Consider the following 23,361-nt stretch of genomic DNA (forward strand, 5'->3'; position numbering starts at 1 on the left):
CGACGGAGGATTCCCAGTCGGCGACTGGCTTTGGAAGCCAGGTTGGAAATGTGGCTTTCCCAGGAAAGATCATGGCAGATAGTTATACCCAGAAGCTTGAATTAAAGAACTTCTTCAAGAGGATGGATGAGAAAGTAGAAGGGGGGGAGTTCCAGACAGTTCTTTCGGAGAGATATATTAAGAGTGTAAGATTTGTCAGGATTGAAAGACATGTTCCACGTGTTGGATCAGTTTGTGATTTTATCCCGATCTGCAGAGAGCGAAGGAGCTGCTGCTTGCCAGTCTGAGGGATGACAGATGGTACGGTAGAGGGTAGAGTCATCAGCAAAGAGATAAAGAGGATTTTCTGGGGAGTCGGAGAGATCATTGATGAAAACAAGAAAAAGAACAAGGCCCAGAATGCTGCATTGAGGAACTCCAGCCTGGACAGGAAGAGGGGATGAGAGAACTCCATTTAGAGCCACACGTTGGCTGTGACAGGAGAAGAGGTCTGCAAGCCATGAGTGGAGATGGTCTTGGATACCAAGGCAAACAGAGTTTGGTGAGCCGGGCAGGGTGCCAGACCGTGTCAAAAGCACGCGATATTGTTACGAATTTGGAAGCTTACTGCACACAACAGCCAGAGTCCTTATAGCTCAGTTATATCGGTAAGTGTGTGTTTCTAGTTGGGGTCCCATCCCTAGTTTAATTGGAATGAAGTGTACGTGTGCTTTGGATTATTTTATAGACAAGATTTTTTTACATCACCGACAACAACAATACTCTGCTCTCGGCATTCTTCGCGCACTCGCCAGCATGCGGGCGTGTCTGGAATTCCATGCCTCAGGCGGTATGCATTTCGGTGTGGATTTCGCACCGTATATGGTCACAAAGTGTTTCGCTTCAGCTGCGTGCCAAATAAGGGTATGCGTCGTTTTCTGCCCAATGGGTATCGAGTCTGCTGGAGTGCTCGTCTCTGTCTTGGTCTGTGGCTGACTGCATCGTGCAGATCCGAGGCGTCTCATCTGACGCATTGCTGCGGGCGGTCGACCATCTCAGCTCGGGAGAACATCTCGTGTCGCCTGCCTGCGAGCTGGAGGAGCGTGCCAACACCCGACGCTACCCTCCATACCTGGAGCTTGGAGCAGCCTCTGTTGCGGGTTCGAGTCCCGTTACCCCAAGATCGTCGAGAACCACTCGAGGTGGACAGGTCCATGTGTTTCTGGGCATTTGTGTGTGCGTGTGTGTGTCCTTGGGCCCCGTCTTTAAGTAACAACTGTGTAAGTGCTTTCTTTGCTCAATGTACATTTAATTTCTTATAGTCATGATAACTCTGCTCTTGTGTGCTTCCCCTCCTCGAATATTGTAAAATAAATACCCCTCTTGTTGAATGTACCAACTCGTTTCTGTGCTTCTTTCATTGGTTTGCCACGGTGTGTATTGGGGATTAGGAAGGCCGTTGCTGCCGTAATTGTGCATTTGGACCGACAGACTTCGGTAACCATCCGCTCGGGTTATGCACGATTCGAGCACGGTAACGGCTCGTTCTGCTTGAGCTCCGGCAAGGGCGTAAATTCCCCAGTAGCTTTGCCACGTGGATATTTGGGCATATTGAAGTTTGGCAATTAACCCTATCCCACGCGGTTGAATTATTGGCGATTCACGGTCCTGTAAGGGACCCGTGCCTTTCAGAGTTCTCCGAGAAGCACGATCTAGATTCCGGGTGTTCGGTGGAGCCGACTCTACTGCTCCATCTAGCGGTCGTGCTCGCCGCCGACACCCGGCCCCACAACAATATGTCTAGGGATATGGCTCTGATTTCATGTCTGGCATTGAGCACCTCTATCCATTGTTGGGATAACAGAAGCAGCAAATCCAGGGTAGAGTGATCTGGTCTGAAACCAAATTGGTGATCGGTAATCAACCCATTGGGAGAAGAGGCAGGATTTAATGTCTGAAGCAATGATGAATTCCATAAAATTTCTCATGATTGGGAGAAGGCTGATTGGTCTTGCAGAGAAGTAGTTGCAGGGATCTGTTTTTGCAGCTTTATATGCAGAGCGGTAATGTTTGCTGATTTCCAAGCAGATTGCAGATGACCTTGAGCAAATGAGAGGGTGAATATAATAGTGAGAGGGTGAGCAAGAGCAGAGGAGCAGGTTTTTAGGACAAGTGGGCTGATGCTGTCTGGACCGGTTTCAGAATCTGAGTCTAGGTTTGACAGCAAGCTCTCCACTTTTTCAGAAGAAAAGGACACAGAGTCCATGGACAACTGGGTAAGGTGGGTACAGAAAGCTATGCGTTTCGAAAACAAGATTTTAAATGTGAACACGGCATTCGGTTTAGGCATTCGGCCTTTTCTCGTGCGGTGTCAGCTGTGCGGCCATTTGGGGTAAGGGAGGGATGGAGGGGGCCATACACCAGAAACAGATTTGATGAGACGCCACCAGAATTTGGAGGAGGGAGAGAGGTTTGAGAGTTCAGACTTGAGATTAGAAAGATGTTGTTTTCTGGCTCTCTTGAGGGTAGACACACACTTGTTCTGAGGTTTAGGGAAGGAACTGAGATTACCCTCAGTTGGATTTGCTTTCCATGAGGCAAAGGCAAGTTTTTTTCAGGAAAAATGCCTCGCCACAAGCTTCAGTGAACCATGGGTGGGAGGAACGGTAGGACAACTGAAGACGAGATGGGATAAATCTGTGCATGAGAGAGCAAGTTTCTTTGAAAGAAATTCAAGGACGAGTTGATATTGGAGAAAGTAGCGATGGGAGACCAGTCGAGAAGTTTGATGGCTGCTTGAAGACCCTGCCAGTCAGCCTGAGTGAAATGCCAGACTCGACGGCACTGAGGTGGTTCTCTTATAACAGCCAGAGAGATGTCTACTTTGACAAGCACGTGGTCAGATGAACCGATTGGAGCAGAGGAAGAACAGCAGATATTTTCAGGGAAATTTGTCAAAATCAGATCCAGAATAGATGGAATGCTGTTGGTTGAGATCCGAGTTGAGAAGTTGACCAATTGAGTCAGTCCCAATGACTCACAGAAGTCTTTTGCTGAAGTGCCATCACAGGTGAAAGAGGTACCCACATCCAGCCAACTGGTATGATGACAATTGAAGTCACCACATATGAGGAAGAGAGAGTTTGAATGAGAGGATAGAAGTTGGTCCATGTTTTTGGATAGTGAGGTGTAAATGGAATCATCCCTGTTTGGTGGCCAGTACAACACACATACACCGATGAGCCAAAACATTATGAGCACCTGCTGAATATGCTGTTGGTCCTCCATGTGCCGCCAAAATAGCGCGGACCCGCCGAGGCATGGACTTTACAAGACCCGTGAAGGTGTCCTGTGGTATCTGGCACCAAAACATGAGCGGCATGTCCTTCAACTCCTGTAAGTTGTGAGGTGGAGCCTCCATGGATCGGACTTGTCGGTCCAGCACATCCCACAGATGCTCAATCGGATTGAGATCTGGAGAATTTGGAGGCCAGGGCAACACCGTGAACACTTCGACATGTTCCTCAAACCATTCCCGAACAATCTGTGCAGTGTGGCAGGGTGCATTATCCTGCTGAAAGAGGCCACTGCCATCAGGGAATACCATTGCCATGAAGGGGTGTACCTGGTCTGCAACGATGTTTAGGTAGATCACACATATCAAATTTAGGTCCACATGAATGGCCGGACCCAGGGTTTCCCAGCAGAACATTGCCCAGCAGCATCACACTCCCTCCACCGGCTTGTCGTCTTCCCACAGTGCATCCTGGTGCCATCGCTTCCCCAGGTAAACGGCGCACATGTACACAGCCATCCACGTGATCTAAAAGAAAATGGGACTCATCAGACCAGGCGACCTTCTTCCATTGCTGCAAGGTCCAGTTCCGATGCTCGCGTGCCTGTTGTAGGCGCTTTCAGCGGTGGACAGGGGTCATCATGGGCACTCTTACCGGTCTGCGGCTATGCAGCCCCATACACAGCGGGGTGCGATGCACTGTGGATTGTGACGCATTCCTCCCATGACCACCTTGAATATTTTCTGTGACTTGTGCCACAGTAGACCTTCTATCGGTTCGGACCAGACGGAATAGCCTTCGTTGCCCTCGCGCTTTGATGACCCTTGGGCGCCCAACACCCTGTCGCCGGTTTGTGGTTTGCCCCTCCTCGGACCACTGTCGGTAGGTACTCACCACTGCTGACCGGGAGCACCCAATAAGCCTTGCTGTTTCAGAGATGCTCGGACCCAATCGTCTGGCCATAACAATTTGGCCCTTGTCAAAGTTGCTCAGGTCTTTACTCCTGCCCATTTCTCCTGCATCCAACACATCAACTTCAAGAACTGACTGTCACTTGCTGCCGAATATTGTTGCGAATCTGGAAGCCATGAACACACAACATACAGGTCCTTCAGATCAGTTATATCGGTAAGTACATGTTGCCAGTTCGGGTCCTGACCCTAGTCTAATGGGTAATTAAATGTTCCTGCACTGTGGAGTTATTTTAATAGTCAGGTTTTCTTTTCGTTTATTTTTACACCACCGACATAAAGGCCGACGACACCGCATCACCCTCACCTTCACTTCGCTTCCTTCACCTCGCTCTGACCAATGTCAGGGGTGGGCGGAGCCCCTGCAGAAACATGTTGCTCAGCTTCCTGTTGGAAGAGCGGTCCTTTGGAAGAAGGCAGAGTTCGGGGAGGAGCCACGCGGCGGCCCTCAAGTAATCGGCATGCAACGGATGGGGTGACCATCGCTTGGCCATTCGGACTCCCCCGACTCTGTGAAGGGCGGTCAAGTGATGTCACCACGCCACCTGGACAATCGAGGGGTTTGCTGCCCCTTTTGGCCAGTGAGAGGGATGGCGAGGATTTTTGCGCGCCAAAACTAGCCAGTGACAGGGCGACGAGAGAGTCTGCGCAGAAGGCCGTCTGGTGTGGAGAAGCGGGGAGGGTGGAGCCCCCCCCCTTTCTGCGGGGGAACGAGATAAAAGCGCAGACGGCTGAACCAAAACCGAGAGATATTTCTTCACCGCCCTCGTCGCCGTCAGCCCTGGTCCTCGTCCTCATCCACCGTCTCCTCCTCCTCCGAATGATCGTGAGCGTGGGCGACGACCTCGATTCACCTCAGTTGGGTTCAGCTGCGCTGGTCCGTCCTACGGTGACCGGAGCTCCAGGAAGAAGGAGATGCCCAGCCGCGCGCTCGCGGCCAGGTAGCTAACACTGATCTGCCGCCCATCTGTCCTCCGGGCTGGAAATCCAAATAAAGACCATTGGGGTCCACTTCTGTCTGTTGGTGTGTGTGTCTGTGTGTCGGCCCCGTCTTTAAGTAGTAAAATTGTATAAGTGCTTTATGCTGTATATATTTGCATTTCCTTGCTTTATTCGGTTTAAATCTGCTCTTCTGTGTTCCCCAGTTCCCCATTATTGTAAAAATAAACCCCGATTGTTAAATGTTTCAGTTCGTTCGCGTCCCTTCTTTCATTGACTGAGCGTGTCGCGTGCTTCGGACAATTGGCAGGGCCACTGCCATGGCCGTTGTAACGGGACAATCGGGACCGACGGTTCTCGGCAATTAAACCGCTCAGAATTGCACACGGAACGAGCACACTAAGCGGCTCATTTCCATATGAGTTCCGTCGAGGGTGTGAAGACTCGGTAGATCACCACGTGGTCTAGGTATTTTGAAGATTTGGCAAATAACCGTGTACCATGTGGTGGAAATATTGACCCTTCACGGTACAAAACGAGGACCCGTCGACTCCGGACTTATCCGGGGCGACGATCTGAATTCCGGGCGACCGGTCGAGCCGACTTGCGGCTCCATCCAGCGGACGGACTGCGGCCGACGTCCTGGCCCCGTAACAATTGGTGTCAGGAGTGGGATGTGAATCCATCCACCTCCGTAAATTTGCAGGTTCGAATCCCACAACAATTGGTGTTCAGGAGCGGAATTTGAACCCATCCGTCTCCACGAAATTTACGGATTCGGATCAGGGGTGTAGGGAGCGAACCCCCCCTCCCCCCGTTTCTCCATATTGCGAGCGTTAAATTTATTCCCAGCACTCAACATGTCTGGCGATGACGAGCTGACCCAGGTGGGTAGTGATAATCTATCTATAATTCAGGCAATCTGTGTGTGTGTGTGTGTGTGTGTGTGTGTGTGTGTGTGTGTGTGTGTGTGTGTGTGTGTGTGTGTGTGTGTGTGTGTGTGTGTGTGTGTGTGTGTGTCTGTGTCTGTGACCGCTGTTTCTCGACAACCACTGGTCCGATCTAATTGAAACTTGCCAGGTGTATTGCTGGGGACCTGAGTATTTGCCTTTTCAAGGTTTGATATTAATCGGACAAGTGCTTCCCAAGTTATGGCCATTTATTTACCAACCAATGACAGGACACGTTGCTGCGTGGGTGTGGCCGATGGGGAAGAGAACCTCAGCCGCGTGTTACAACGTACGGACTTCCAGAAAATGATGACTTCGTGTATTCTAATAATTTCTCGATTTCTTATGCGCATTTATAGATAAACACAATGCCCCCAATCCAGTCGTCATTTACGAGAGCGAAGGAACGGACTGTGTCGTTTGAAAGTTTTTTTTCTTTTTTCTCTCTTCTCTTCTCTTTGTGTTTTTTCTTGCGATGACATTGCGAAAAGGCAAAATACGTCGGCGCTAATTGAATAATTGGCCATTAAAACGAAATTGCGAATAATCGTAACTGCGATATGCGAACTTCCGGGCCACGCACGTATGGGCAAGTGAGAGCGAAGGAACGGCCTGTGTGGCTGTTGTTTCTGGCTTGCAGTTTGAATTTTTTTCTGCACATATGGCCACGCACGTACGGGCACGTACTAGTAGTTTAAATGAACCCATGGCCCAGGACGAAACCACTGTGTAGGACACCCCCATGCAGGAACTTTGCCCGCAATCAGATTCAGAGTCCGAAAGGGGCGCAGAGGCGGTGTATGACACCCCCCCTCCATCCGTCAAACTTCCCCCTCGACCCCCGGCGGATCCGCGCCCGATAATGGCGAATCGACTGCCACGGGGTTATTTGACGTGAGAGATGTTTGAGGCATTGATGGGGGAAATGAAAATGAACCGACAAAGAATGGATGGAAATGCGCGCCATATGCGAAGCAAAATGAAAACGAATGCATGCGATATGCAAAACAAGATGGATGCAAGCGCGCAAAGCATCAGGGGTGATTTACAAGTCACGAACGACAAGATTGATACAAATATGCGAACACTGCGGGGGAGATGCAGTGCATGGGGTTAGGCCTGCAGACAAGCTTGGACGAGGGGAAAGACAAAATGGCGAATGAGATCGGCACGGCACGAGGAGAGGTGACTGAGTTGAGAGGGAATGCAAAAGGTGTGTGGTCCGCAATGAAGGCGGGTAAGGAGGACGTGACAAAAAAAATGATGGTTGGACGGGAGTTAGACAAACTCGGACAGGGGGTGAAGGAAATTAAAGAAGGATAAGGGCAATTAGAGAAAGAAATGGGAAGAAACGTGACGGCAATAGGACTAAGACAAAGCCAGCAGGAAACGAGGTATGAATTGGAGGCCGTAAAAGAGGGGTGCAGAGCGAGACATGAGGAGATGATGGAAATAGTTGGGGAGATGGGACGGAAGGTAGAAACAGAGACGCAGGAAATGGGAGAAGGACTGGACAAACATATAAACGAGACAGAAGAAGGATTTAAATTGGCAAAAGGGGAATTCGGAGAAACACAAGGGGAAATAGGACAGGTTAGGGACGAACTGGAAAAAGTCAAAGACGGGCTGCCACAAATGGAGGGGAAGGTGAGGGATGTAAAAACAGAATTCGTGGTGTATTGTGACCCAGTGCAAGCAGCAGGATAGCCTCCTTCAGGAACGAAGGGAGGAAATATGCTCTCTTGAAGCAGATCGCGACGAGGTGGGTCCGGTTGTGCCGAATGAGTTGGAGCGGATGAGTGCTGTGAACGGGTACACGCGCAGCTTTGGGGGTATAGAGACCCCGGGACCCCTTGTGTTAGCGCGAATCCCCAGCGCGATTTTCCAGGTGTGTGTGGTAAAGAGTGGGAGTGGTACAGGTAAGTATGGTGTGAGTAAAATAGCATGCGTGCGTGAAACGCGGACGTGTCCAGACGGGGGACGCGAATGGCGAGCCGAAGAGGCCTTGTAGGGTTATTTCGGCAACCGCGCCGGTTTCACGGGATGTCGCGAACAGGGCCCGTTCGGCTTTAAGCGAACGGCCCTCGCGCGCGCGCCTTCGTGTAGGGATCTCGGCGCGGGAACGTCCCGCGATTCGGGAGACCGTCGCGCGGACGGTTAAAATGTAAGGTGAATTCGGAACACGGGGGTTCCCATGTGCGCGCGGGTACGTGTCGGGGGCATCATGTGCTGCATACCGCGTGTTCTGTTCGCGGAGCGGGTTCCCGGGACGAAATGCGCGCGCCGGCTGCAGGCGGGTGACGTCACCAGGAATCTTGCGGCACGAAGGCCGGGGAAATGGCGCACGTCGTCCCGCGTGGGGAATTCCCCGCGAGCGAGCGCTGTTTGGAGTGTGCAGAGTGTCGTCATGGCCGCACGGATTGGCCTTCTGAGGGGACGTTGGCATCGCCTATAAGGACGAACGGGCGTGCTGTAAACCGCCACCAAGGCGCTGCAGAGAGAGAGAAAAAAAAATAAAGCTTCGCTCCAAGTACAGAGCTCGCAAAATTGGGGCAAAGGAAGCTCTAGTTAGCGGGATGGGTTAGTTTAGATAGACCGGCTTCATGGGGACATGTGTTGTTCCTCATGGAGCCCGCGGAATGGGTTAGTTAGAATGATTTTAGGATAGATTTAGGATGGAAAATGGTTTCTGGAAGATGTGGACAGACATGGAATGGTAGTGAGGACGTAGCTGAGCTACGCAGAGTAAAAGGAACGTGCATGAGAATAAGGGATTACGAGGGAGCACGCGTTAGTTAGGGGAATCTAGTTTGTGGAATGGCAGTATGGAGTGTTGGTATGAATTGGAGTTAAGAAAAAAAAAATAAAAAAATTGAAATGTGTGATAAATGAGTGTGGGACAGCGGGCCCAAGAGTGAATGGAGCGAATGTGTTATGCATGGTGCGATGAATGATTGGGGGGATGAGTGATTCCCACCCAAGGGACCCCGGGGTCAGTTTAATGTTAATTAGTGGGTAGTTACATTTACAAAAAGGAGGTCGTTTTGTTGTTGGTGTCGAGAGAAGGCACGAAACCTGTTTGGAGGGGTGCAGGAGTTCATGGACCGGCTGGGAGCGTGGCTGTCGAAAGGTGAGTATCGTTTAGAGGGCACCCCGGGCACCGGACTAGTCGGCCAGAGTGGGCCAAGGGTCCACGGGACCGGGATAGTGTAGTGGGCACGGGCGACTCTTGGAAAGGGACCCGGAGTGCCAGAATGCCACGTGGGCATCGGAGGGGGGCAATGATGGGAAGGGCAACCCCCCACGTTCATAGGGAGCTGGTAGGCTCGGAAACAGCCTACGGGCCCGGGGGTGGTTAGAGTTCGGCAGAGGGGAATTTCATGCCAGTTGAGCCACGCTGCCCAGCCACGACATTGTGCGAGGGCACGAGTGAATATTTGGAGGGCTAGGCCCAAATTTATAATGGACACCAACACAGGTGACAGGAATCATGGTTTTTAGAACCGATAGTTTAAATTGACAGGCGTTTTGGAAAGCCCCGGGGTAGTTTAAAGTTAATAAAGGCTAGGTTAGTTAGGAGAAGTACCCCTTCGCACCATCCATCCCTTCGCTCTCGGTAGGCCGCTGGACTCACTGTGGAAAGATTGCTGAAATATGAGGATGCCATTCTGAGGCTTTGTTGGGCCTCAAGACAGGACACTAGTCTCTCCCTATTCCCGTCCAGACAGGGAACATAGGGTTTGGGAGTAGGCTTGGTTGATATGATAGGCAAGCTGGACAAAGACGATAAAGGGGGTTAGGGAGACGGAATTATAAAGGAAAAAAAAGAAAAAAAAAGGGGCTAAATTTGGTTTGTTACAAATTTAGAGAGTGGGTATGGACAGAGACAGGCAAAGGCGATAGGTTGGGGGGAGACAGTAGGGTAGGTCCGAGCCCGCTTTCGGAGCGGCCATCACCACCGCACTCCCTCCAGACCAACACGGAACGAGACCAAAGGCCGGCCAGCTTCACCTGCTGGCCTGTTGTTTTCTGAATGGCCTTGCCTTGCCATGCCTTGTTTGCCTGCCTCTGACGTTACCCCATGCATACTACCCTATTGTGCATTTGCCCCTGTGTTCATCATCCATCACCGTGTGTGCCAGGATCGTCTTTCATTGTGTTTTGCAAAGACTGCCCTGCAGGCAGCCACACCATGGGGACTGCATTGAGCATCCCGTGCACCGTATTTGTGTTTTTTCATCTTCCATCCAGTTCATTTCAGGGAGGAGCCAAGGACTACATTGGGCAGCCGGCTGCCTTCCTGTTCCTGCACAAGGGAGCCAGAGACTGCATTTGGGCAGCCTGGCTACCCCCTTCAAATGGCCTGTGGGATGGCATATTGGCATGCCGGGTTAGGGTGAGTTGCCTCCAGCAGCTGGAAATTGAAAAAAAAGAAGGTTCAGTGAAACATACCAAAAAAAGGGATCTTTTGAACAGGCCCTGAAGACGTCTGACCTTCAGCTGTGGAGCACTCACCCTCACATAACTGTTGACATTGCTATGCCTTCTTTCCCACAGATGCCAGGTCTTGGGCCATGGTTAGTGTAAAATAATAGATAAGTTAAGTAAAAATTGTAAATAAGTTGAACCCCACCTGCATGTTTGTCTTAGCACTGGCAATATAGTTAAGTCGTCCGTATGAGCCTGTTTGAGTTTGTTTAGTTAGTTACGCAGCGCAGTAGGTTATTTATTTTTGGGACACGTATTTGAAAAAAAAAGAAAAGAAAAGAAAATGTCGCACTCAGAGATCTGAAGGTAAAATTTACTAGGTGAAAACTTACACATGCTGGTCACACAAAAATTTGACGACTCGGGACGAGTCTGTAAAATGGGGAGGGGGTAGTGTTACGAATCTGGAAGCCATGAGCACACATCATACAGGTCCTTCAGATCAGTTATATCGGTAAGTACATGTTGCCAGTTAGGGTCCCATCCCTAGTCTAATGGGTCTAGTAATTAAATGTTCCTGCGCTGTGGAGTTATTTTAATAGGTTTTCTTTTCGTTTATTTTTACACCACCGACATAAACGCCGACGACACCGCATCACCCTCACCTTCACTTCGCTTCCTTCACCTCACTCTGACCACGTCAGAGGTGGGCAGAGCCCCTGCAGAAACATGTTGCTCAGCTTCCTGTTGGAAGGGCGGTCCTTTGGAAGAAGGCGGAGTTTGGGGAGGAGCCATGCGGCGGCCCTCGACCAATCGGCGTGCAATGGGTGGGGTGACCGTCGCTCGGCCAATCGAACTTCCCCGACTCTGTGAAGGGCGGTCCAAGTGATGTCACCACGCCACCTGGACAATCGAGGGGTTTGCTGCCCCTTTTGGCCAGTGAGAGGGATGGCGAGGATTTTTGCTCGCCAAAACTAGCCAGTGACAGGGCGACGAGGGAGTCTGCGCAGGAGGCTGTCCGGTGTGGAGAAGCGGGGAGGGTGGAGCCCCCCCCCTTTCTGCGGGGGAACGAGATAAAAGCGCAGACGGCTGAACCAAAACCGAGAGATATTTCTTCACCGCCCTCGTCGCCGTCAGCCCTGGTTCTCGTCCTCATCCACCGCCTCCTCCTCCTCTGAATGATCGCGAGCGTGGGTGACAACCTCGATTCACCTCAGTTGGGTTCAGCTGCGCTGGTCCGTCCTCTGGTGACCGGAGCCCCGGGAAGAAGGGGACGCCCAGCCGCGCGCTCGCAGCCAGGTAGCTACCACTGATCTGCAACCTGTCTGTCAGGTAGCTACCAGCTCCCACTGATCTGCAGCCCGTCTATCCTCCGGGCTGGAGATCCAAATAAAGACCATTGGGGTCCACTTCTGTCTGTGTGTGGGCCCCGTCTTTCAGTAGTAAAATTGTATAAGTGCTTTGTGCTGTATATATTTGCATTGCCTTGCTTTATTCGGTTTAAATCTGCTCTTCTGTGTTCCCCAGTTCCCCATTATTGTATAAATAAACCCCGATTGTTAAATGTTTCAGTTCGTTCGTGTCCCTTCTTTCATTGACGGAGCGTGTCGCGTGCTGGGGACAATTGGCAGGGCTACTGCCATCGCCGTTGTAACGGGACAATCGGGACCAACGGTTCTCAGCGATTAAACCGCTCGGAATCGCACATGGAACGAGCCGCTTGCGCGCTCGTTCCGTACCAGTTCCGTCGAGGGTGTGAAGACTCGGTAGATCGCCACGTGGTCTCCAGGTATTTTGAAAATTTGGCAAATAACCCTGTACCATGTGGTGGAAATATTGACCCTTCCTGGTCCAAAACAAGGACCTGTCGACTCCGGACTTATCCGGGGCGACGATCTGAATTCCGGGCGATCGGTCGAGCCGACTTGCGGCTCCATCCAGCGGACAGTCCGCGGCCGACGTCCTGGCCCCGCAACAATATATCCCACCCCTTGACAGTTGTCATTGTAACAAGATAATCAATGTTTTTCACTTCACCTGTCAGTGGTCAATGTTTTGGCTCATCAGTGTATATCCATGAGGTGGGAGTAGAGGGGAAGCCGTAGCTAGAGGTTTTCCTTAGGGTGTGGGGGAGTGAGGGCAGTGCATGGAGAGTGAGGAATAGAGTCTTTGATGAAGACTCCTCCACCAGGATGAGGCTCAGGTCTGTCATACCGGAGGAGGGTGTAACTAGGGAGAGATACTAGGGAGTTAGAGATGTCTTGAAGGAGGAAAGTTTCTGTTAGGCAGATTATGTCTGGTTTGTCAGTGGCAACCTGTATGTAAAGATCTGTCAGGTTTGAGCGAAGGCCCTGGATGTTTGAGGTCCACACAGTTAAGGAAGATGGAGGGGAGGAGGCTTTGGGTGCAGAGTAGGGGAGGGGAAGGGGAGGGTAGGAGAGTTGTTGAAAGAGTGTGGGGGATTGCAGAAGAGTTCGTGGAGAGGGCCGGATGAGGAGGAGAAATGGACCTGTGGTGCTGGGATGAGGTATAGTGGCGAGTAATATGAGAGGGGGCAGATGGCAGTTGAGGATTGGAAGAGATGGAGGAGAGAGAGGAAGGGAAGGAGGTAGTTTGAGGATGTGGAGGGGGGAAACTTTGAGAAGGGGGAGTGAGGGGTGATTGGAGGGAGAAGGGTGAGTGGGGAGAGTTGAGGGAGAAAGGTGATGGAGGAGTTTTTGTGAAACGTAAGAAGGAAGCTTGGAGGGGGAAGAGTGTGACGGTTGCTTTGAGAGGGAGGGGTGAGAGTGGTGAATTGGCACTGAATTTGGAAAAAAAGGACGATGGATGGAAAACGAACATTCATTGCAAACTGGGGTTCAACATTTTTTAAGTTCAGAAATGCGGACGAGACATTACTTGAGGCCATGAACTAAAGCCATGAACACTCGGAGATAATGTCTTGACTTAAGACATTATCTCCGAGTGTTCATGGCTTTACTTCATTTCAACAGATGCAATAAGCTCTAGTCTCTTAACCTGAGCCAAATTTCAAAATTGTAACTGTGGAATTGACCTTAACAGCAGTTCTGACTGCTAAAAAAAAGTGTTCATTTGTTGAACTCACACATTGGTTGACACTCCAGGCATCTCCGGGTGGTGTTTAATATGACTGATTGGCGATTGCTAATTGCTTGCCAAGCCTGCCATTCCTTATCAATTGTTTCGTTGGAGTGCTTGCTTGAGTGCTTAAGGCACTTGTGAGCACTCTACAAGCTGCTTGAATATTTGTTTGCAAGCCATGGCGATGCATGGCAAAAGTACCCACACTGTCACTCTGCACTGTCACTCTGCACTGTCACTCTGCACTGTCCTTCGGCACTGTCCTTCGGCGCTGTCCCTCTGTACAACACAATAATAAATACATGCCAAGCCTGCTGTTCCTTATCAACGGATGGATGGAGGAAAGGAATGGATTGGATGGATAGATGGATGGAGGGAAGGAATGGATGGATGGATGTAGGGAAGGAATGGATTGGATGGATAGAGGGAAGGAATGGATTGGATGGATGGATGGAGGGAATGAATGGATTGGATGGATGGATGGCTGGATCAAACCGATATTTATAAGCCATGGTGAGACAATAAATGGTGATGTAAATTACCTTTTTTATCACAGTTGTTGTAGTGTTTGAAAATAAAATTACAAATTGACATTCAAAACAATTTTAGGTGATAATGTAAATGCAGTACATATTGTTGCGGATTCGCGCCCGCCGGCGTGCGGACGGCCACGTAACTCGAATCGCGGCACGTCGCCCACCGGACGGACAATCCAGTCGTGACCCTCTCGGACTAACGCCGGGAACCAGTCACGGGTGGACCTTTCGGTCTCACCGCGATCGTGCCAATCGGCCCCCGCGTGGGATAGGGTTGCTCGCCAAATTCGACCTACCTAAGTACCCACACGGAGGGTAGACCGGGCGATCGCACCTCGCCGCAGGTCGACTTCGGACACGGGCCACTTAAGCGACCCGTTCCGTACTATCGGGATAACCGAGCGGTGTTATTCGTCGGCCTCGACGGTTCGATTAATTATCGAGCGTCTTAGCCCACGACCAACCCTTTACGTGAAGCAAGATGGGGATTCAAAGAAAGAAATGACGAAGCGAAGCGGGAAAACAGTTCAACAATAAGCACATTTATTTCGCGATGAACGGAAAGCACACATACAATTCCACCAAAAGCACATGTAAAAGAAGAAGACAATGCAATATTACACAAAAAGCAAATGCAACAATGCAGATCTATCCGACTACCGGGCACACGGCAACACTTGTACAATTTTACTTCACAGACGGCGCCGACAACACATATTCCCAAAGCAAAAGAAAAGAGAACCACCCTCCAGGATGAGGGGGGTAGGCGGGCCTGGGGCCGAGACCGTGTCGGGCCTACCCGTCTGATGATGAGACGCGGAGCAGCGGTGGTGCCTCAACTCCACGGGCCTCGCGGACAGTGTCTGGTAGGGGGTGGGAAGGGGGCCCCCTTTGTCGCACTATCTCAGCGCGGGGGGAAACAGGAGGGGGTTGCTGATGCTCGGGGAAAGGAGGATATAACCCTGTCTCGGGTCCCGCGGCAAGCGTCTCCTCCTCCACCTCGGTCGCATTGCTGGCCTCTCCCTGTGCCGCTCCCGGCACCGACGCGAGCACCCCCTCGTCCGCCTTCGCCGCCGTCACCTCTCCACAGTTCCGTCCTCTTCACTCCGACTAGTACCACTTCTTTCCAGCTCCACCGACGACTCTCTTGAATTCCGCACACTCAACTCTCTACTTCCAACTCAACTCTTCCTCTCCTTCCAACTGAACTCTTACTCAACTTCCAACTGAACTGAACTCGACTGACGAACGCAGTCGTTTTTATAAGCCCCGTGGCTTCGCTCTTTCACCCTTGACCCTCTGCCCCCGATCCTTCACCTGCCTCCCCATTGGCCCGAGGAAAAGTGGGCGTGAATGCTTTTTGATCCATGAATTTGCATATAGCGACCGCCCTCCAACGCCCTGGAGGCGGGGCCAAATCGCCCCGCGCTCACCGATTGGACGGAACAAAAGTGGGCGTGAGTCGTTTTTGATCCGTTTTTCTGCGGAAAGTCCGTGATGTTTTCGAACACGCTGCTCGGTGCGCGCCCCGCACGAGTCCAGCATCGGCGCCCACAAGTGGCACGAGAATGGTGGCGATGCGACGGTGGCGAGTTGTGACGGTAAAGGTCGTGGCGGTTGTGGTGAAGCGGCATTGTGGTTGGTGGTTGTTGTTGTGAAGCGGCGTTGTGGTTGGTGGTTGTTGTTGTGATGGCTGTTGAGACGTGGTTGGTGGTGGTAATAATGGCGGCTGGTCCAAAATAAAGATAGTAAAAGAAAAACGGCTATCCTGAAGAGTCGCAGCCCGCATGAATGACATTTATTCCCTCTAGACAACGGGTTTGGGCCTAACTACACATATACTTACCGAGATATCTCACCTAAGGGACCTGAATGGTGGTTTGCGAATTTGGTCAACCACAACACTTGTTGTAGTGTTTGAAAATAAAATTACAAATTGACATTCAAAACAATTTTAGGTGATAATGTAAATGTAGTACATATAAACATTTGTTCCATTGTCTTACTTCAATCTGCCAAAAGTTTAAAATGTAACCTTCACCTCGAAGTGGTCATACTGAGCACCGCCAGAGACACAGCCCCTAGTGGAGTATTTTAGAAGTTATTTGGGGAGAGTTGTTTCCAAAACTCAAGCTCATTGTCGATGTTGCAGGGAATGTAATGGCATACAAACATCAAGTGGGAACTCATCTATTCATTCATCATTCATTATTTACACCTCATGTTCACTCTGTGAGATTTGAGTTTTGTGTTCATGAACAACTGTGAAACATGCTGTGAATCCACTTTCCATCCCATCCATTCCCTCCCTCTATCCATCCATCCCTTCCTTAAATTTTCCCTTCCCTCCATCCATCCATTCCTTCCTTGTATTCCTTCTCTCTATTCCTTCCATCCATCCATCCATCCCTTCCCCCCATCCACCCCTTCCCCCCATATCTTTGTTTATCTTCGCTCCCCCACTTCTCTTTCCTCTCTCTCCTCCCTCTCTCAACCCTCTTCCAACTTTTATGAAATGATAATCAATGAGTGGTTGTGATAAGTTCCTACAGGTGGGTGTGTTGTGGTTTGGAGGTGGTTTATTTTGTGCTGTGGTGTTTGTGTAGTGTTTTGAGCCAGGAGTGTTGGGGAGTGTGAGGGTTGGGCAGATGAACACTTTTTTGGTGGTCAGGGCAACTGCTGGGTTCGATTCCATTGTTTAAATTTTGGGCTGGTTTAAATTTTAAAATACGGCTCGGGTTGAGGGATTCTGGGGCTTATTGCATTCCGGTTGTAAAACGTGTGCTGAAATTAAATAAAAGCATTGCAGCTGGGGTGTGATGAGCTCCAGGGTCTCTTGGCCTGAGCCAGGTTTTCGGGGTTTGGACTGCAGGATTGAGCTTGGCAGCGGGTCCGGCTGATGGAGGGGTGTTCGTTTGTCCAGGTACTCTGGGCGGTGCGCGACCCCCTCAAAGAGATCCAGTTCCAAAGCAGGTAAACAGGTTGGCAGCCACAGTTCGAGTTGTACACCTCAAGGGAAGCCCAAGTTATAATCTGTTTAAAAATAGTATGTGCTGCTTAAAAGTGACTGGTGGTTTTCCACTTTCCCAGGGCACTCTAGGTATCAGCGACGTCACAAAAATGGTACCGCCTTTCTCACCGCACTCAGCAGGGCATTTCCGAAGGCAGAATTTCCTCCTCTCCATGGATGTCCACCTTTGGGGATTGTCCGTGCTCTTATCCTTTTAAATGCTGCACTCGTACAAGGAAGCAGTATGTATCACTTTTTAAAGTCTTTGGCATGACTCGGCCAGGGTTCAAACTGTCGACCTCTCAGGCTCAGAGTGACTCTTGTGCTCTTGGCATTTGCATTTGCACCAAACCTCGGTATCAGCACATAATCACCTATCTCCTTCAAATAAACAGGCTCGCTGCCTACTCAGCACGTTTATTTCGAGAGATTGCAACAATTGGAAGTTTAATTTCAACTACATTAATACATATTGGTAAGTAAATAGATGGGTAGTTGATATTAAGTTCTCTGAACTGTGATGTGATGTGAGAATGGTTGACGCTAAGGGCCAGCAGCCTTGGCCGTGTGTTTAAACGTTAAACGTGCAGCAATCTAAAGTTTCCTTGGTGGGACTTTGTGATACTTTGTAGAAGTTTCTCCATTAGATAAAAGTCCGATAATTTTCTCTGTTTATTGAAAAGTTTTATTACAAGTGAAATCGGAGGTTCACAAGTATGAGTGTTGGTATGAAAGTAATACCTCTTATTAGGTCATCTCTAATGAGATGATCTAATAAAACCAGTCTCGATGTCCGTACGTACGTACGTCCCCATTTTTTCTTCCGATTTTCTTGATATTTGGTATGTGGGTAGATGTCGATGAGGGATGCACGACGGTATGACCTTTGACCCGATTGAAGGTCAAGGTCACTCCAAAGTTGCGAAATCGTCCATTTTCAAAATCTATCTCCTCCACCGTTTATGATCTGATCTTCGAAATTCCTTCAGATTCTGATAATATGGAACAATATCTAAATTTAGTTGGGCCCGTTTTTTGAAATTCGTCCTGGTTATCGAGTCACGTGTCTTCAAAGTTGTAAAAATCGTCGATGTGATACGGTCAAAAAAATATTTGCTCGATCTTGATGAAACTTGGTATGTAGGTAGGGGTCGATGAGTGATGGACGAGGGTATGACTTTTGACACGATTGAAGGTCAAGGTCAAGGTCACCAATGCTATAAACTTGTGAAATCATCCATTGTCAAAATATCATCCGCCATTTATGACTCAGAAATGCGGTTTGATTTCTGAGGTCCGGTTTCTATCCTTTTGAAGACACATTGATCATAAATGTTCCAAATCAACCATTTTCAAATCTATCTCCGGATAACTCAGAAATGTAGTTTGATTTCTGAGGTTTTCTATCCTTTTTACTCCCGGCCTTTCGTCTGTACGTTGAACCAAAAGACAAGACGACATCGAAGCCATTCTCAGCCGATCAGAGATCCATATCTACAGAGTTTCAGAGATGACCATTACCCCCAACCGGGGGTAATTTTTTCAGTTAGTAACTGTAGCATCGTTGAAAAGCTACACAAGATTACAATGAAAGGTTTGTATCTCCCATCCATTTGAAGGTGTGTGGCACTGTGATCGGTCACTTGACAGTATCACACCAGGCTTTAAAAATGGCTACCCTGCTGGATGTGCATATGAAGCAGTGAACAAAGCAGAATTACTTTATTCACACATCAGGGAGAAGCTTTATGATGGGATCCTTTCAATGTATTCTTCTCGAAGCACATGTTAGATGACAAGAATGTCTGTGCAGGTGAGGAGGAACATGGAGAGATGCAGAGCTTTGTTTGCCTGTGTATTCTCCCCTCACTTTTGCTTCTTGTGCACATTTCCCCCCTCACTTGACAGTGATGCCATGGCAGATGCTGTTGTGGATTGGTTGGTGCGGCAGGCCAGTCTGCTGCTGTTCCATAATGATGGTGTCAAACTTTGTCAACCAGAACGAGACAAAAGCATCATCCTCACATTTCTTAGTACTGTGACACCCGAAAAAGCTCCTCTCGTTCTCTGGTTTTACACACTCTCGGTAGAACCTGTTGCAGGTGATCATGTTTGTGTTGTCATTACATTCTTCGCTGGACCTACATATTTGTGCTTTTGGCCATTCTATGGGTTTTGATCTCTTGTTACAACTACCCTGAGTTTAAGACAAATGTTGATGTTCATGATTATACATACAGGGTTTCTGCCTTGCAGTTGCAGTTAGTTGGATGACAAAAGAGATTTTTGATTATGGAATATCCAATTTTTGATAAAGTTTCTAAGGAGACTGCAACATGTGTGTGCATGTTCTATTTGCACATGTTCAATCATTCCCTTCCGTCTACAATACAGATCAAAGTTATTCACAGCCTCTACTGCAAGCTACTCTAAAACCCTCAGCTGTCGAGTCAAACAGTAATTGGGCCTTCTTCCTTCGTGACACAAATGGTAAGACATACTCGTCAACATAATAATCTTGTTTTTCACTTATCAGACCTTGCTTGTTGAATTAACTCTTTTGCACTGAAGTTCTGGTAGGATGCCTAACTTTTATGGACTAGTCATGTCACATACATGAATAAGGATAGATTGAAAATTCAGGTTTATTGTTTGCAGCAAGATAATTGAGCCAAACAGGTTCTCCAGCTTAAGATATGGAATTGTACATTTTGTAAACGGCGAAGAACCACTCCCCACCACCACCTCCCCCCATACCCCCACCATCAGTACTCCTCCATCGGTTAGTATTAAACAACAAGGAGTCTGAGCTTGTCTTGAGGTTCTCGATGTGTGGTTTATTGGCATGCATGAATATTATACATTAATCAATTCCTGCAAACATCAATGAGACAACAACTCAATACACCAGTATTATGACTGCATCAATAGAGTAGCACAGGTGAATATATCGGCAAATGCAATATTATAACATTGCAAATCAGGGGAAGCGTAACCTATTCAAATATTCAGTCTTACCACATAGGTAATACGCCAGTCTTACAACTATATCAATACAGTAGAACAGGTGAATCTACTGTATCACATGAGTGCAATGCCACATCGTTCCATCTCATATTTTGAGTTAGCCTCAGAGAGTTTACACCCTGCCCAACCAGTCGATTGAACCATAACAATATAATGAATGACACACGCTCAAACTAATGAATTATCGTAAATATTACTCCTGAGAATCACACGTGGCCAAGAATCATACATTGGGTACATGTACTTGATCCATGTAAAGCTCAACCCTAATAGCATAACACGATGACTGTATACAAGTATACAACCGGTTAAGGATTCAGTGAGCTCACCCAGTAACGTCCACAAGTTCAGATGAGAGTACAGCAAGTTATACAATCATTACGAGCCCACATATATCATCGGCTCAATGCCTGAAAAATGGGACTTCCTTTCACGATGCAGACTAGAAAAAGAGCAGGCTTTTTTGAATGAACAGATATGTCACTAGTTCTGGTGAAAATAAAAAAACCATAGTCACCCGCAGGGTGACCCGTATCTTGCCAAAAGGTGACCACGTGTGACTTCTTTAAGGTCACACTGAGGTGAACAGAGCTGCTATCCACCAGGAGCGACTCCTTGAGGAATATCTGCCGACGAGAGATTCCGATGAGAATCGTTCTACAGAGTAACCATGAAAAATATGCGTTTGCTTCATAACGTCACCAAATGACGTCATAATGTCTCAATCTTGACATCTAGAAAGCACTCATTGAGGTGTTCAATTTGATGTACTACACGATATGGTTCCTAAAACTTGAAAATTTGACCTTGGGGTCAAATATGTTTGACCTCAGGCGCCAACCATGAAGGTCAAGGCCAATCGCCACCAAAACCTAATCAGCTGAGCGCCAGACCATGTACTACATTCCCATAAAGTTTGGAGATGATTCGATTAAAATTACTCAAAAAATAAGTGTTTCATAGACCTCCATGATTTACCACAAAGTGACCTTGACCTTTGACCTTGACCTTGACCTTTATGTGTGCTGAAGGGTATTGTAATAATACTACGATATGTGTACCCACAAGAGTTTCCGATGAGAATTGTGCTCTACAGAGTGATATAAAGGTGAAAAATCCAATGATTACAGACAAACAAACAAAAAAAACTTACCAAGTAACAGATCTTGCAAAAACTTCGTTTTGGCAAGATAATAAAATTGGAAAGGTGATAATGCATAACCTCTCACAGTATTATGAATTGCATTTCCTAAAAGAGGAGAGTTACTGGACCTACTTTTACCACAAATTATCCTGTTACTCTCACTATCAAACCACTAGGAAGTCCCTCTCACACAACACCGACAAGTGGAGTCAAGCATATTCCCTCCCCCTCCTTACCTCCCTCTACCAACTGAAAACCCTCCTCACCTTCTTCTTCAAACTAAACACATCCCCTCAACCCTCACCTACTTCTTCAAACTAAACACATCCCTCCTCCTTCCCTTTTTCAACCTCCCAATTCACCTCTATGGATCACCTCTATGGATCACCTCTTGAACCAAGTTCAAACTGTTGGTTTTTCCTTTATGAACCTGCATAGATAGGCCTTCAGCACCTGGAGTTTTATTGCTTGCTACTTTGTAACAGTAACACATTTTTATCGGGTTAAAGGTAGATGTAATAGCTCCTTTCTCTTTGTCTGACCTTAACCTACTGCACAGTCACTTCAGGAAGCTGACCGTGAAGTCTTGCTCATTGTTATGGTTCTCAAAAAGCTAAGAATTATCATCTTTCACTGCTCTTCAATAAAAGTTTTGCTATGAAAGTAATCCACTTCTCAAGTCTCCCTATTTTTCTGATACATTCCTGGAGGACAATTTGGTTCCATCATGGCTTTCCTCCAAAATCTTTTGAAAAATGATAGTTCTTACTTTGCCTCAAGGAGATCAAGGATCTTCCCTTTAGCCTTCTTCTTGCATAAAACAGCTTGGCTGCCAGGTAGCTATCATTTTATTGGGGTACAACTATGCTGCTGATGCTGTGCATCCTATACCAGTACACTGGTACTCATTTTTCCAACTTTGGAAGGATGACAGGCTGAGTCAACCCCACCTGATGTTAATTCAGTGTCAAACGGGGCTCAAACTCAGGACCCTAGGATCCCAAGCCAGCCACCCTAACCACTAAGCCAGCATCAGGCTTCTTCCAATTTGCCAAGCGAATGTCATGTGACCTACCAACCCCTAGCTCTCTGCACCCACCCTAACCAATCATACCCAACTGCTCTTGGACTCTTTTGTACTTGAGAAGGTGGAGAAGATTCTGGCAAACCTCGACTCGGATTCTGCAATTGGACCGGACGGCATCAGCTCACATGTCTGATCAAGTGTCTGGAGTGCCTCAAGGCAGTGAGGGTTCTGGTCCCAGACCTATTCCTAATCTTCATCAATGATCTCTCTGAATCTCTGGAAAATCTTGTTCATCTATTTGCTGATGACTCCACCCTTATCCTTCATCCTTAAGATAGGCAACCAGCCACCTCTTCCCTCTCTTCTGACCTTCACAAAATCACAAACTGGTCAAACACTTGGAATATGTCTTTCAATCCTGACAAATCTCACGCTCTCATTATCTCTCTCCGAAAGATCGTCTAGCAAACCCTCCCATCCACTTTCTGAACAATACTCTTGAGGAAGTTGTCACTTAAACTCCTGGGTTTCACTATCAAACATGTTCTTTCTTGGGCAAACCACATTTCAATGTTGACCTCCAAAGCCAGCCAATGACTGGGTATTCTCTGTCAAACAAAGTCCTTCCTTTGCACACATGAGCTCCTATCCACTGACAAGGCCTTTATCCGCAACTTGATGGAGTATTGCTCTCCCCTCTGGACTGGCCCTGCCTCACACCTTGCTCAGCTTGATTCTGGGAAAACCAAAGCCTTCAAGAACGTTGGAATTTCCTGCAATGAAATTTAGTTTAAGGGCTTATCACTTTCCAATCACAGACAATGGTCTATATCTTCTACCGCCTCCTTTCTGGTCTTACACCCTCTGCTCTTTTCGTGCTTTGTCAAAGCCCCCCAGGTTTGTGCAGGGCACACGTCGTCCACCATCAACACCCTTCTCGTGAAACTACCCA

At 48.4% G+C, this 23,361-nt stretch overlaps 1 protein-coding gene across 5 annotated transcripts in view; it reads left to right on the forward strand.

Moving 5' to 3' along the window:
• Nucleotides 1-23,361, forward strand: part of DNAH10 (dynein axonemal heavy chain 10) — a 494,970-nt gene that overhangs the window by 4,986 nt on the left and 466,623 nt on the right. For all 5 annotated transcript variants that reach the window (XM_085898117.1, XM_085898134.1, XM_085898126.1 and 2 more), the window contains exons 2-3: nucleotides 19,120-19,313; nucleotides 19,606-19,701. In XM_085898117.1, the coding sequence (XP_085754243.1) occupies nucleotides 19,120-19,313; nucleotides 19,606-19,701 (290 nt within the window). The remainder of the gene's footprint in view (nucleotides 1-19,119; nucleotides 19,314-19,605; nucleotides 19,702-23,361) is intronic.

This window comes from Eptatretus burgeri, chromosome 1 (genome assembly GCF_056783735.1).
Source record: "Eptatretus burgeri isolate ZD-2024b chromosome 1, Ebu_testis_v1, whole genome shotgun sequence".
In the NCBI taxonomy this organism is placed as follows: Eukaryota; Metazoa; Chordata; class Myxini; order Myxiniformes; family Myxinidae; genus Eptatretus; species Eptatretus burgeri.